Below are 14,314 nucleotides of genomic sequence, written 5' to 3'. Positions count from 1 at the left end.
TCCCGAATCAGCCTTTATCACTCTTGAAAAGCATGATAAATTTAGAATACCCATGCAAAATAAGAAAAAAAGTCCAACAATGAGGAAACTCCCTCCCACGGGGGATCTCTTCCTAAGAGGATGAAGGAGAAAAATGGAGAAGGGACCCTGTCTTTTCTAGGATATAGCATCCTGACTCTGGGGGAAAAAGAATAAATAAGAATTAAGGAGATGGGCTGGTGGAGTGGCTCAAGTGGTAGAGCGCCTGCCTAGCATGCATGAGTCCCTGTACCACCAAAAGAAAAGCATTGTAGAATGAACAGCATGGACAACCTCGAAGGGTGCCAATCCCAGTGTGGTCCCTGCACCAGTGACCTTAGCCTCAATTGGGAACTGGAGAGACATGCAGGCTCTCAGGCCTCACCCCAAACTTCCTGAGTTGGAAATTCAGGATGGGCCCAGGAATCTGTGTTAATAAACAAGCCCTCCATCCGGCTTAGAGCACTGCTCTAAGAAAGCCAGAAGCATGTCACGATGCCCAGGTATGAAGGATCCTCTGCTCATTTCAGCTAGTTGGTTTTTTTGTTATTTAATTTCACCCAATATGAATTTTCTATTTACACTAAAACTTGACTTTATGACAGACAGAATTTACCAAGGACAGCAAATACAGTTTTTAAAAAATAACTTACGCTGTTTGAAGACTTCAAGGGCCCGCTTCAGGGTGCTGGAAACCAAACACATATATAATTTTAGTTCTGGAAATCACAATCCTATCATAATGCTTTTACATAGGTCTCTCTGCCTGTATCTTAATTTAAGAGCCTACAGATTCATCTTTGCCTGTGAGCTTAAGAAGACAGTAAATCCAATTTCCTCAAACCCAGGCATAAGCAGTTCTTCACGGTCACCTGAGTAGGGAAAGAGGCCAAAACTCTTCATGCTTCATTTTCCCTGATGATAATGCAAGAATTATGGCCCCTTTCTCATAAGAATATCAGTTATTCTTCAAAGTATGGCAATTAGAAATATGAAAACGAGGCAATAAAGGAAGAGTTCAAACCCTAGCTATGGATGCCTCTTTCTTCATTTATTCAATCAATCATCGTATACTTATTGACTGGACACTAGGGGTCAGGGATTGTGTCCAATGTCAGAGATTCAATGGTACAAGACAGACATCATCCCAAACCTCAGAGCATAAAAGAGGAGACAGTAAACAACGTATAGTGCATTAGTTTTTCGGTTAATGAATAACAAGCTTAGTGGCATCCAATATGCACACCTATTATTTCACAGTATGGGTGGATTAGCAATCTGGGCATGGTTTAGCTGGATTCTATGGTAATAGACTCACAGGCTGCATTCTCATCTGCAGGCTTGACAGGGAAAGAATCCCCTAATAAGTTTACTCAAAGTCTAAAGATAATATTTTGCTTTTATCCTAAACAATGAAATGCCCAAGAATGCTTTAATACTGATTATCCTTCCCAGCAAGTTATCTGTTATTACCATCCAATATTTTTGTTCCATCTTCTTTCTTTTTCCAGGGGGTTGGGGATAACTGGGGTTTGAACTCAGGGCCTCACGCTTGCTAGACATGCACTCTACTATTTGAGCCACTCCACCAGCCCTTTTCTGTGTTGGGTATTTTTGAGTTAGGGTCTTGTGAACAATTCGCCCAGCACTGGCCTTGAACCTTAATCCTGGGATTACAGGCATGAGTCACAGGTGCCCAGCTTCATCTTGTTTCTTAAAGTCCCCCAACTTAGTCAGGTGCTGATGGCTCAGGCCTGTAATACTAGCTACTTGGGAGGCTGAGATCAGCAGGATCATGTTTCAAGGCCAGATCCCATCTCCAAAATAACCAGAGTAAAATGAACCAGAGCCATGGCTCAAGTGGTAGAGTGCCTGCTTTGCAAATGTAAAGCCCTGAGTTCAAACTGCAATACCACCAAAAAAAAAAAAAAGTCCACCAACTTAACATATGAAACCCTTCAAAGTATGGGCTCCTATACGAAGCCAACCCTATACACGAGGGAAACTGTTCCTAAAGTAACTACCACATTCTCGTCATTTCTGAGGATGCAGAATTCAATGAATGGTTAAAGAATAAATTATTATGGTACAGGAACCTCACATTGGTATGAGAACTATAGTCTGGTACAAAGACTCTCTCTCATGGCTATTACAAACCATAAAATACATAAATATATAATTTTATATTTTATGCATTATTTTATAAACATTTTTATTTAAAATATACTAGTTTATAAATATATTAATAACAAAAAGCCCTTCTATTAAATTTCTTTTTTTTTTTTTGCAGTATTAGGGTTTGAACTCAGGGTCTACACCTTGAGCCACTCCACCAGTCCTTTTTTGTGATGGGTGTTTTCAAGTACAGTCACATGAATTTTTTGCCCAGGCTGCCTTCGAACCATGATCCTCCTGATTTCTGCTTCCTGAGCATCTAGAATTACAGGTGTGATTCCCTGGCACCTGGTAAATCAATTCAATATGGATTAAAGAATTTTTTGTTTTGGTGGTACTTGGGTTTGAATTCAGGGCCTATATGCTTGCTAGGTACATGCTCTACCACTTGAGCCATTCCCCTGGCCCTCTATTAAATTTCTAGTGTAAAATTAAATGAGATATAATCCTACTTATGAAAATATATACATATAAAGGCTTCAAGGAAAATAGAAATATTAATGAGTTATAGCTTCACGGCCCATTTTTGCCTTCTTTATGGCTACTGAAAGAATTTTACTGTCATAAATTTAGGGAAAAAATTGAAAAAATTTTTTCTCCCAACACAGTGCAACCTAGAGGTCAACTCCATCCGCTGAACAGGTAGGGGCTCTGGGCAGTCTTAGGCAAAACAGACACATGCCAGAAAGATACATGGCACGTACTTGATCTCAGACTGTCCACATGGCTTCTTCTTGGAGAGGCTGAGCAGATCTTTGCCATATTTCTCTTCGATCGCTGCCCTAAGGGGAACAAAAGAGGGTCATGAGTCCTGCCTAGGACTGACTCTTAGTTAATACATGCATGGCCCTCCCCTTGAAGGAGACCTGACCCTTTACTGTAGAAGTCCAGATAGATCATTATTCCCTAAAATGCAAGATTCTCCCTATAGAATGCAGAACAAGTATAAGACCAGTGACTGTCATCTCTAAGGTGGTGCTCTCCAGCTGGAAGTCCCTAGCACAGACATCATAGCCAAGCTGAACTGTTGTTTGTTTGTTCATGTGTTTGTTTATTTGTTTGTTTTAAGGTATAGTTTCCCTATGTTGCCAAGGCTGGCCTTGAACTCCTGGCCTCAACTGATCCTCTCGCCTCAGCCTCCCAGGTAGGTGGGACTATACAGGCAAATACCACTGAGCCTGGCTGAGCATGTTTTTAAAGTGGAGTAAGAGGTGTACCTACCATGATGCACCTGTGAGGCCCAGCCATCCTCCACCTTTCCCAATAGGACGCTCTGCCACTCTGCAGAGTTCCTCCTTCAAAGTCATTTCAAATATATCCTCCTTTTGCCATCCTCTGTTTCCTTTGCTGTCACTGTCTCCACTGTTTGTCACAGCCCCAGCATTATCCAAAGCATGCTATCAGGTTAAGTTGACTTAGGCTTGACTTCCCCACTTTCTTTCTTCAGAGTCTTAAAAAATTCTACAAGTAGTAAGTGAATACATTGAAAGATCCAAACAACACAAAGGCAAAAGATCTAAAGCATGGAAGTCCCCTCCATGTTCTTCTCCAACCCCACTACTTCTGTGTGTGTGTGTGTGTGTGTGTGTGTGTGTGTGTGTGTGTGTGTGTGGTGTGTGGTACTGGGGTTTGAACTCAGGGCTTGACAGCCTGACACTTGCTGGGTAGGTGCTCTACCACTTGAGCCACTCCGCCAGCCCTCCACCCCTACTTCTCTCCCCAGGGGTAGTCACTGCTGAGTTTGGTATGTGTCTTTTCCCATCCTCTTCCTCTGCATTCGTACCTACCTCTCACATCTACACTTACACAGAACTTTTTCTGTTTACCTAATTGAGATCACTCTACTGTCTGCTGTTCTGTTTTCACCCAGTAATACATTGTGTAGAACTTGTCTTATCAGTTCACACAAATCCACAGTGCTCAGAATCCACAGTTTTCCTTGTGAAACCTTCTCCTGATTTGCTGCCAGGTTTTCATTATTAGGAGAAGAGCCGCACATTGGTCATACATCCACTGGCACTTGGGAGTGTTAGGCTAAGAGTTCTGAGAAAGCAGATTCACAGGTCATGCAGTTTAAATTTTGAAAAATATTACCAAATTGCCCTCCAAATGCTTTCTCACTTTTTACTCACACCACAAGTGTTTAAGAGTTTCCACTCCCAGGAATCCTCTGTCACGCTGGATATTAATGATCTTTTCATGGGAATGAATGTTAAAAAAAAAAAAAGAATCGAAGCCAAGCATGGTGGCATACACCCATAATTCACCACTAAGGAGGCTAAGGAAGGAGGATCTCAAATTCAAGGCTAGCCTGTGCTACACGGTGAGACCCTGCCTCAAGCTCACACAAATAGTTTTTGGAATACCAAAAACTATTATTTATTTATTTTGCAGTGCTGGGGATCGAACCCATGGCCTTGTACACGCTAGGCAAGCATCCTGCCTTTCGGCTACAACCCCAGCTTTAAGACCATGTCTCAAAAAAGGGGGGGACGGGGGAAAGATGCACTTGAACTCATCAGAAACTATTTCTACCTTTCTGAGCCCCTGTTCACTGTATACATGTAATATCTAAATTATGATACTTTGCAATGAACATTAATTTTTTTTTGGCAGCACTGGGATTTGAACTCAGGGCTTCACACTTGCTAGGCAGGCACTCTACCACTTGAGCCACTCCACCAGCCCCAAACACTAAATATTTTAAATACAAAAAGATATTAAGGCTATTTTCATTTTTTAAAAAGCATATAATATGTATTTTATCCTTTCAACATCTCCCCATTAAAAGTGCTTGAGAGTCTTTTGTGGTTTGCAGGAAAAGACATTAGTCTAACTTTCTGACTCTCAGACAACCACAGGTAGACTCTGTTCCCCATGGAAAGTCCGAGAACATGGTAAGCAATAACATCCAGCAGGCACAATGGTGCCTGGAGAAAAGAAGGCGCTTTACTGAAGTGAAACTGCAGTCTCATCCTCCTGAAGCCACTGGAACCACTGTGGGGACAGGATCCCCAGCAAACAGGAAGCCATGGGTCCCAGGGCCTGCAGCCAAGGAAGGAATTTTCAGAAATCACCCAGGTCTAGCGAGGCCTTCCCCTCGTCCACTCTCCTCCCATCCATCCCTGTGTTCCCCCACATCTGCTCATCCATTTATCATGTTCTGAACACCCACAATGTCCCAGGTCTCGCTTTAGGTGCTAAGAGAACAGAGATGACTGAAATATAAAGGCTGCCTAGCGAATGCATTAGTCTGTGGAAGAGAGAGATGTAAACCAATTAACTGTATTAATTGGACAAATAAATAAATTCACTGTGACATCTCTACATGTGCATATATCACGCTTTAATCAATTCCATCCTCCTTACTGCCCTTTATTGCCCTCCCTTTTCTCCCCCCTCCCCCCAATCTCCTCCCCTTCCTTTAATAGCCCTTCTTCTGCTTTTAGCTCATCTTTTTGTTTTGTTTTTTAGCGGAACTGGAGTTTGAACTCAGGACCTCACACTTGCTAGGCAGATGTTCTACCACTGGAGCCATTCCTCCAGCCCTTTTTTGTGTTGGATATTTTTGAGATAGTGTCTTCCCTTTTTTTTTTGGAGACAGAGTCTCACTATGCATCCCAGACTGACTGCAAACTTGTGATTCTTCTCCCTCAGCTTCTTGAGTGCAGGGATTATAGGGATATACCACCATGCCTGGCTTTTTTATTGTTGTATGCCTGTTTAGTTTCCACACATGACAGAAAACACGAAATAGTTATCTTTCTGTGTATGGCTTTTTTCATGATATTCTCCAGTTCCAACTATTTTCCTGCAAATAATGATACTATTCCTCTCAGCATTTTGCTGGCCACCCTTTCTTCACCAAGCTCTCCTTGAGAACCCCAGCTCACTTTGACCTCTCCCTTGACTGAATTCCAGACCAAGAGTTACTCCACATGCCAGTTCCCCTTCAGGAACCCATGGCCAACATCACCAGATGCAGCCTTTGCCATCAGGTTTGAAACCAGCCCGAGATGATCTCCAGCCTGGAGCTCAGGCAACCTCCAGATCAGAGTAGGCACCTAAGATGAAGATGGACGTAAAGCCTGATCCTTAGCGGTTTTGCTCACTTTCACTGTATAGGCCACTCCTAGCACGTCAACCAAACTATGAATTCCTTGGGAAGATGCATGTTTTTAGCTCAGAGGGATCTTACAGAATCAAGCACAACGACTTCCTCATACTGACGAGAACACAGATACCTTGTTGAATCTCATTGCTGGTTACGAGGGAACAGGGATCTGACTCATCCCGGTGTTCCTTTTCCCTTGGAGGTCTCAGCTTCTAGCCCATTCTGTTGGGGAGGTGTTACGCTCTGTCCCCACTAAAAAAACAAGCATATTGAAGTCCTAGTCCATATTATCTCAGAATGTGACCTTCTTTTGGAATAGGATCAGTACAGATGCAATTAGCTAAGATGAGGACGTCCTGGTTAGGCCGCCCTCCATGTCATCCAACATGACAGATGTCCTTATAAGAAGACAATGTGTAGTCAGGTGCTGGTGGCTCATTTCCTATAATCCTAGCTACTCAAGAGGCAGAGATCAGGAGGACCATGGTTCGAAGCCAACCTGAACAAATAGTTCACCAGAACTGTCTTGAAAATACTCAACACAAAAAAGGACTGGCAGAATGGCTCAAGTAATAGAGCACCTGCTTAGCAAGTATGAGACCCTGAGTTCAAAAAAAGACAATGTAAAGAAAGTCATGTGATGATGGAGGGAGTTATAGAGCTGCAAGCAGGGCACACCATGACCTGCTGGTGACACCAGAAGCTAAGAGAAAGACATGGAACATATTCTCCCCAACCCCACACCTATCAGAGCTGCCTCATCCTGCCAGGGCCATGCCAGGATCTTCTCCATGATGCCACACCCACCTTTTTGGTGTTGTTTTGTTGTCTTGTTTTGGGGGTACTTTTCTTGCTAGTCCTCAACAATTTCCACTCCTCCTGTGGGGTCTTTCAGTATTATTCATACCATGCTACTTAGTATATTTTGGGGTTTTTTTTAATTCATTTACTCACATGTGCATACATTGTTTGGGTCATTTCTCCACCCTGCCCCCCTCCCCCAATATATTTTGTGTATTAGCGACATTTTGCTGTTGCATTCATAAATCTTATCTCTCAAACTGGTTCCTAAGAACCTTGGACAGAGATGGCTTTACTTCTTGGGGATCATGCCATACCCTATAGCACAAGAGCTTCAGAACTGATAAGCACAACCAAAAAGAACAAATTGTTCCTAGTCTTGCAGGGGGCATCCTGGCCTACTGTCTTCAGGGAGACAAGAGCATCAGCCATTACCTTTCTTTTAAGAAGTCTTCGAACTCTTTGCAGTTCTTGCGGCCGTTGTTCAGATGCTGGATGATGCTGTCATAGCCGATGGTGCTGAGGATGTCAGAGCTCTGGGGAAAGACAACATGGCATCAGACTGCAAACAGTCCAGATGGCCCTGAGGCCTGGAGCGTGGATGGGACAGAAGCCAGCAACTGACATCACTGAATTGCTTCATGTCCGAAACATGAGACCAAAGATTGTACAGAAGAAATAAAAATGCACACAACCATTGGAAGAGTATTTAAAATGATGAAACTGAAGAGTTACAAAACAGGGAGGAAGTGACAGAGGACTGAGAGACACATGGATGGATGAAGGAGAGGTGGGACCCATCTCTCTCCCAGCCTCCACTTACACCTAAGTCAGGTCAGGAGAGAAGGAGCCAGGAGCCCACTCCAGCCTCCTGCCATGTGTGTCTTCACAATGCTGAATGGAAACAAAGTATGCTACAGGTATATTTTAACCAGGGGGTTTTGTACTTAAACTTGCCACCAAGCATGACCCTGAAATCTTCCCACAGCCAGTTAGCCCTCTGGAGAGCCCAGGGTATCTCTGCAAAAGGCAAGCAATTCTGAGCTAGGAGGCAGGAAGCAGGCTGCAGAGTGGGAGAAAAGTGTCCTCTGCACACTGGGAAGCATGAAGGGGGGTCCGGCAGCCAGCACACTCCATGTAGCTCCTGGGCCCAATTTGGGAGAAAATAACTTTTTAATTAGAATTTTTTCATATTTTATTCTCCTATGCTCTCTAAGGATGGCTAAGATCTCAAGCCATAGCTCCAGGTACAGTACTTTAATTATTTATTTTTTGTGGTACTAAGATTTGAACTCAGGGCCTCACACTTGCTAGGCAGGCTCTCTACCACTAGAGACACTCTTCAAGCCCTTTTTTATATTGGGTTTTTTTTTTCCCAGATAAGGTCTCTGAACTATTTGCCTTGAGTTGGCTTCGAACCATGATCCTCCTGATCTCTGCCTCCTGAGTAGCTAGGATTACAGGCATGAGCAACCAGTGCCCAGCTTGCAGTGCATTTTTAAATCAAGGCATTTTACTTCCCTGAACCAACAAATTAATGGCTTTTAAGTATCAAAGTGTTCCCTAATGAGGATGGTTCCTTGGTTCCTACCCCAAATGCAAACAGTGAGTTGCTTGATTCAGATTCCAATAGACTGGGTTATTGAGGTCACCTCTGGATATGCCCTGGAGCTCTGAAACTCACCTACTACACCCCCCGCCAAGGTGGATCAGACTAGGAAGCCCTTCCCCTCCTGTCCCAGTCTGCAGAGGGAGTCCTATGGAAGAGAGCCAGGAGCTAAGAACAAACACTGCTTTCATAGGAACTTAGAGTCTCTCACTCCCCATTGGGCTATAGCAGCTAGCAGTGCTTTCACCTTGCACTAATGGCTTGCCTGGAGCTCTAGATAAGCACATTCTAGATAAATATCTGCAGAAAAACTTGTGATAAATCTCATTCTTGGACTAAAAGAAGACCTTGTCAAAGGAGAATAAATATCTCCTAATGATGGAATTTTCTCCCTTAAGTAAACACTTCTAGAAGAAAGTACCTGGCAGATTCTCAAACATATGTCACCTATGTCAATTAAGGAGATTTGGCCTCTGAGAATCCCAAACTTACCAGTTTTTAAATCATAAGATACAGTTAAAGAAGGGTTGTCATGACAAATAATTAACATTCCAGATTGCCAAAATAAAAGAATATGCATAGAGGTTGACCATGGTGGCTCGAGCTATTTTGGAAGTGGAAGAGCTCCATTCAAGGACAACCTGGGCAAAAAAGTTCTCGAAACCCCCTCATCTTAGCCAGTACCTGGCACAGTTGTGCATGCCTGTCATCCCAGCTACACAGGGAAGCACAAATAGGAAGGTCAAAGTCTAGGCCAGCCCAGGCATAAAGCAAGACCCTATCTCAAAAATAACCAAAGCAAAAGAGGCTGGGGCTCAAGAGGTGGAGCCTAGCAAGCCTGAGGTTCTGAGTCCAGGCCCCTGTACTGACAAAAACAAGTGTTTACACAGAGATAAGGTCCTTTGACCCCTAGACTGACTTACACCTCATAAATATGCCTTACACACAGGACTTCACACTCATTTCATGTGTCCCCATCTCCAATCTTTTGGGATGTGCTTTTTTCCTGCTTTTTTGCTTTGCTAAATACACTTTTATAAACTCACCTAACTAGACTCATCCGTAAATTCTTTGCTGCAACAATGTCACAAACTCAGGTCGACATTGGCACCACAAACGTGACACCCTATGTCACAAGCTCAGCACCTGGGTTGAGGTTCATGCTTTCTAGGAATTGAATTTGTCCTGGCATTTGAATGGTGACTTCACCAGGACATTTGAATGATGGTTCCGGGGACAGGATAAGGGGTTCTAAAACCTCCTCTCTACCCAGTCCTGGACCCTATGGGAGCAGATGTGCTCTCTTCCATTTGCTGCAACTCATGATGGCCTGGCTGAGCCAATAGTGTCCCAGAAGCACCCAACGGGACCAAGGCCTGAGGCTGATTTCAAAATGGATTTGGGCACATAAATGAACATAACTCATATTGCCTTTCTAATGGATTTATGTAAGTATCATAAATTTATGTAAGCATAATAAATAAATCTAAGCTAGAAATGTTGGATTCTAGCTTTGTGACTATTGTTTGTGTAGATTTAGACCTTGGGAAGTCCAAAGAAACAGCCTCTAGCCCAGCCTCAAGCATCCACCTTCCTACAGATCCCTCTGGCTTAGCCAAGTGAGCATCTCACTGCCCCCTGCAATGTGGGGCTTACACCATCCATTCTCAAACCCAAAGCCAGTCCCTCTCCCTTCAAGTTTTCTGGAAATCTTTTCTGAGTAGCCCCAACTCCTCACTCTAGGTTCTCAAAGTACCCAGCATTAGAATTTGATGCTGGTTATCACCCATGAGAGAAGCTTTTCTGTTCCAACTCTACTGCAAGTATCTGAGGCTTCATTCAAAACTTAGACTGCACCCATCCCCCCCAAAAAAAATTTATCTCCGTGTTATACACATCAAAGGCCTACAGTAAAGATATGCAGGATGAAAATGCCTGTTTTAGTGTTAGTCAGATAAAACAGAAGAGAACAATGGAAAAAAGGTTCCTGAGTGAGTGAATGAACGAGTAACAAAGGGTCAGTGTCAACATGGGTTTATAGACAGATGTCTTGGGTCCTCCCAGGAAAAGATGCTTGACTTTTGTCTTATGATGTTTATTTGAGAGATGATTTCCCTTTTCTTAATTAAGGGTGTAGATACTCTGAGAGGGGCGGGTACTAGAGCTAAACCAGTTTCCCAGAAACACAACCAAACACCAGACCTCCCAGCTGTAAGCCTTAAAAACAAAACAGAATTGCTGCCCAGTCATTTATTTGAAACGAGGGAGAAAGGAAACCAAGAAAGAAGTAGAGAAGAAATGAAATCCCCAGGAGAAGACAAGTGCCCAAGGCCATATTCAAAGTGGTTGAGGATTTAGCCTGTAAAATTCTGCCTATGCTACTTCAGAGATCATGGGTGGTAAGCTGACTGGCAGAACTCAGACTAGGGGGGGCACATAAGAAAGAGGAAAGCACACACAGTCTGAGATGTACCAAGATGCATGGGTACCAAGACAGCAGCACAAATCTTCCATTGGAAGTGAGTATATCAAGCTCATATTTCAATATCCTCAGCTTGATAATCAAAGTCATCTGTAGCACATCTCACACTTCACTCTCCCAGCTTTTCCCACACTGGTCTCTTTCCTTGTCTCCAAGAGAACATGTATTTCTATCCCAAGATCTTTGTACATGCTTTTTCCAATGAGAATGGCATCTTCAACTACATTCTACTTCTGTTTCCAGGCCTGTTCAAATCCCATTTCTCCTCTGAAGTCTTCCTCAAATAATTTTTCCTACTAACCCCTCTGCCTATTCTGAATGCCTGGAATGTTTATGCCTATTCCTATCATTGGGCTCTGAGCATATACTGTTTTACATCATGAATTGTCATCTTTTTTATAGATTAGTTAACTTGGGCTGGAGGTTTGCCTCAAGCAGTAGGGTGCCTGCTTCACAATTGGAAAGCCCTAAGTTTAAATTCCAGTCACACACACAGACACAAAAAAAAAATTAGTTAACTCCTTATTTGGGTATTTGAATATGCATAAACTTTATCATTCACAGTACAATTCACATTAATGTGCTCAAGACATCAGTTAATTTCATACCAACTACATACAAAGTACTAAAAAGCTTATAAAGCCAGCTTGGGGTAGAGTTCTTGTCATTAGGGAGCCAGCCATTCATTTGGAGAGTCAGTAAAAGACATGCACATAAAACAAACATGTATGCACAAGCAAAACTGAAGACTAAGATCATATGTAAGATTATAGAGAGAAAATATGTAATGAATGCCATAGCAAAAGGGGATAGGCTAGGGTCATTAAAGAAAAGAAGAAATAAGATTTAAATTCAGTCTTCTAAAATGAATAGGAATCAGCCAGTGCCAGTGGCTCATGCCTGTAATCCTAGCTACTCAGGAGGCAGATCAGGAGGATCAAGGTTAAGGCCAGCCCTGGAAAGTAGCTCAGGAGACCCTATCTTGAAAAAAACCAACACAGAACAGGGCTAGTGGAGTGGCTCAAGCAGTAGAGTGCCTGCCTAGCAAGCATGAGGCCCTGAGTTCAAACCCCAGTACCCTAAATAAAAAGATGGCTAGGAATCTCATGAGAAATTAAAAACTATTCCAAACCAATTGGCATTGAAAAAAATAACGTCAAAATTTATGTATGAGACATGGCAAAATAGGAAAAATGCATAGCTCTTAAATTAAAAAATGGTTTTAAATGAGTGACTGGCACTTTTACTCTAAGTAGCTAGGAAAAGAAGGGCAAATAAAACCTGTAGTAAGTACAAAAAAGGAAGTAAAAATAGTGGAATACAATGAGATAGAAATGACAAACAGAGAAAAGGAATGAAGTGAAAGATGAGTCCTTTGAATAGTTTAATAAAATTGGCAAACTAGATTGACCAAAAACAAGAGAAAGACAACAAATACAAATCATCAATTACCAGGATGAAAAAGGGAACACCAACACAGTTTTCAATCAGTATAGATTCTATACTGATATAGAATCTAAGAATAAAATATATATTGATATAGAATATAAGAATAAGGGATCCGTGGTGGTGCACACCTGTAATCCCAACACTCTAGAGGCCACAGTAGGAGAATCAAGAGTTAAGGCCAGCCTGGGCTACAGAGTGAGACTCTTTCTCAAAAAAAAAAAAAGGAATATTACAAACTACAGTGAAATTTCTAAAAAGCAAATGACCAAAACTAACTTAAGAAGAAAGATATCTGAATAATCCTACATCTCTAAGGAAAATGAATACATAAAGCCTTCTCACAATGAAACATTAGACCCAGATGAATTAATTCACTGTTGGATTCTGTCAACTATTTGAGGAAAAGGGATAACACTAGTCACTCAAACTCTTTCAGAAAACAGAGTGCTGGCTAAATAAGGCCCTGATTTCAACAAAACAAAACAAAGCATTCATGAAAGAAGACCTAAATAAAGGTACACATATACTGTGCGTGGGGGTTGGAAAGTAAATATTGTTAGAATAATCAGTTTTCCTCAAGTTCATCTATAGATTCATCATAATCCCATCAAAATCCCAAAAGTCTGTTCTGTAAATTGGGCCTAAAAATTATAAAGAATTACAAAAGACCTAAAATAGACACACACACACACACACACAAAAAAACAATTTTAAAGAAAAACAAAGTTGTAGGGCTCACACCACCTGACTTGAAAATTTTCCACGAAGTTACAGAATTGGGCCAAGTAGACGATGGAACAGAAAAGGATCCAGAAATAAACTCATTTGTCTATGACCAATGGGCTTTCACCAAAGGTGCCAAGGCTGTTCAGTGGGGGATGGTGGACCCAGAACAACAGCATAAATCTGTAGAGGAAAGAGCCTCTAGTCTTCCTCACACTATATACAGATATTAACCTGAAATTGATCATGGATTCAAATGTAAAACTAAAAGATGTTTTTTTGGGTTTTGAGGTGCTAGGTTTGAACTCAGGGCCTCAAGCTTGCTAGGCAGGACTCTACCACTTGAGTCACTCTACCAGGCCTTTTTTAGTGATGGGTTTTTTCAAGATAGGGTCTTGTGAACTATTTGCCCAGGGCTGGCTTCCAAACTAGATCCTCCTGATCTCTGCCTCCTGATTACAGGCATGAGCCATCGGCACCTGGTCCTAAAATATATTTTTTTTAGAAGAAAACACCTTTGAGAACTTGAAGTTGTCAGAAAGAGACCAGATAGTTTGAGGTATTTAGCAAATCTTTAGGAAAAGATGTCTTAGAGAGGTTACAAAAACCATGAACTGAAGTGAAAACCTGGGCTTCATCAAAACCTTGCACCAGGTATGGTGGTGAGCACCTGTCATCTCAACACTCAGGAAGATGAGGTAGGAGGCTAATGAGCTCAAGGTCAGCCTGAGCTACATAGTGAGACTCTGTCTCAAAACAAACTAAATTAAAAAATAAGAAAAAGTCAAGAGGCAAGGATGCTAAGACCAGAACTCTCATACACTATAAATACGAGAATAAAATGGTACAATTGTTTTTTAAAAGGCTTGCATTGCTCCAGAAAGCTAAGCATGTACATACATGACCTGTAAGCCAAAGTTCTATTCCTAAGCATTTACCTAAG

General features: G+C 42.0%; 1 protein-coding gene across 1 annotated transcript in view; it reads right to left on the bottom strand.

Annotated features, from left to right (window-relative positions):
* The window catches only part of Pstpip2 (proline-serine-threonine phosphatase interacting protein 2), a 71,759-nt gene that overhangs the window by 30,729 nt on the left and 26,716 nt on the right, over window positions 1-14,314 (bottom strand). Inside the window, exons 2-4 of the mRNA XM_020165054.2 lie at window positions 7,544-7,644; window positions 2,898-2,975; window positions 672-706 (exon numbers count right to left, since the gene is read on the bottom strand). Of these exons, the coding sequence (XP_020020643.2) occupies window positions 672-706; window positions 2,898-2,975; window positions 7,544-7,644 (214 nt within the window). The remainder of the gene's footprint in view (window positions 1-671; window positions 707-2,897; window positions 2,976-7,543; window positions 7,645-14,314) is intronic.

The sequence above is a fragment of the Castor canadensis genome, chromosome 4, assembly GCF_047511655.1.
Source record: "Castor canadensis chromosome 4, mCasCan1.hap1v2, whole genome shotgun sequence".
NCBI lineage: Eukaryota > Metazoa > Chordata > Mammalia > Rodentia > Castoridae > Castor > Castor canadensis.
This window is presented reverse-complemented; position numbering and strand designations above follow the sequence as displayed.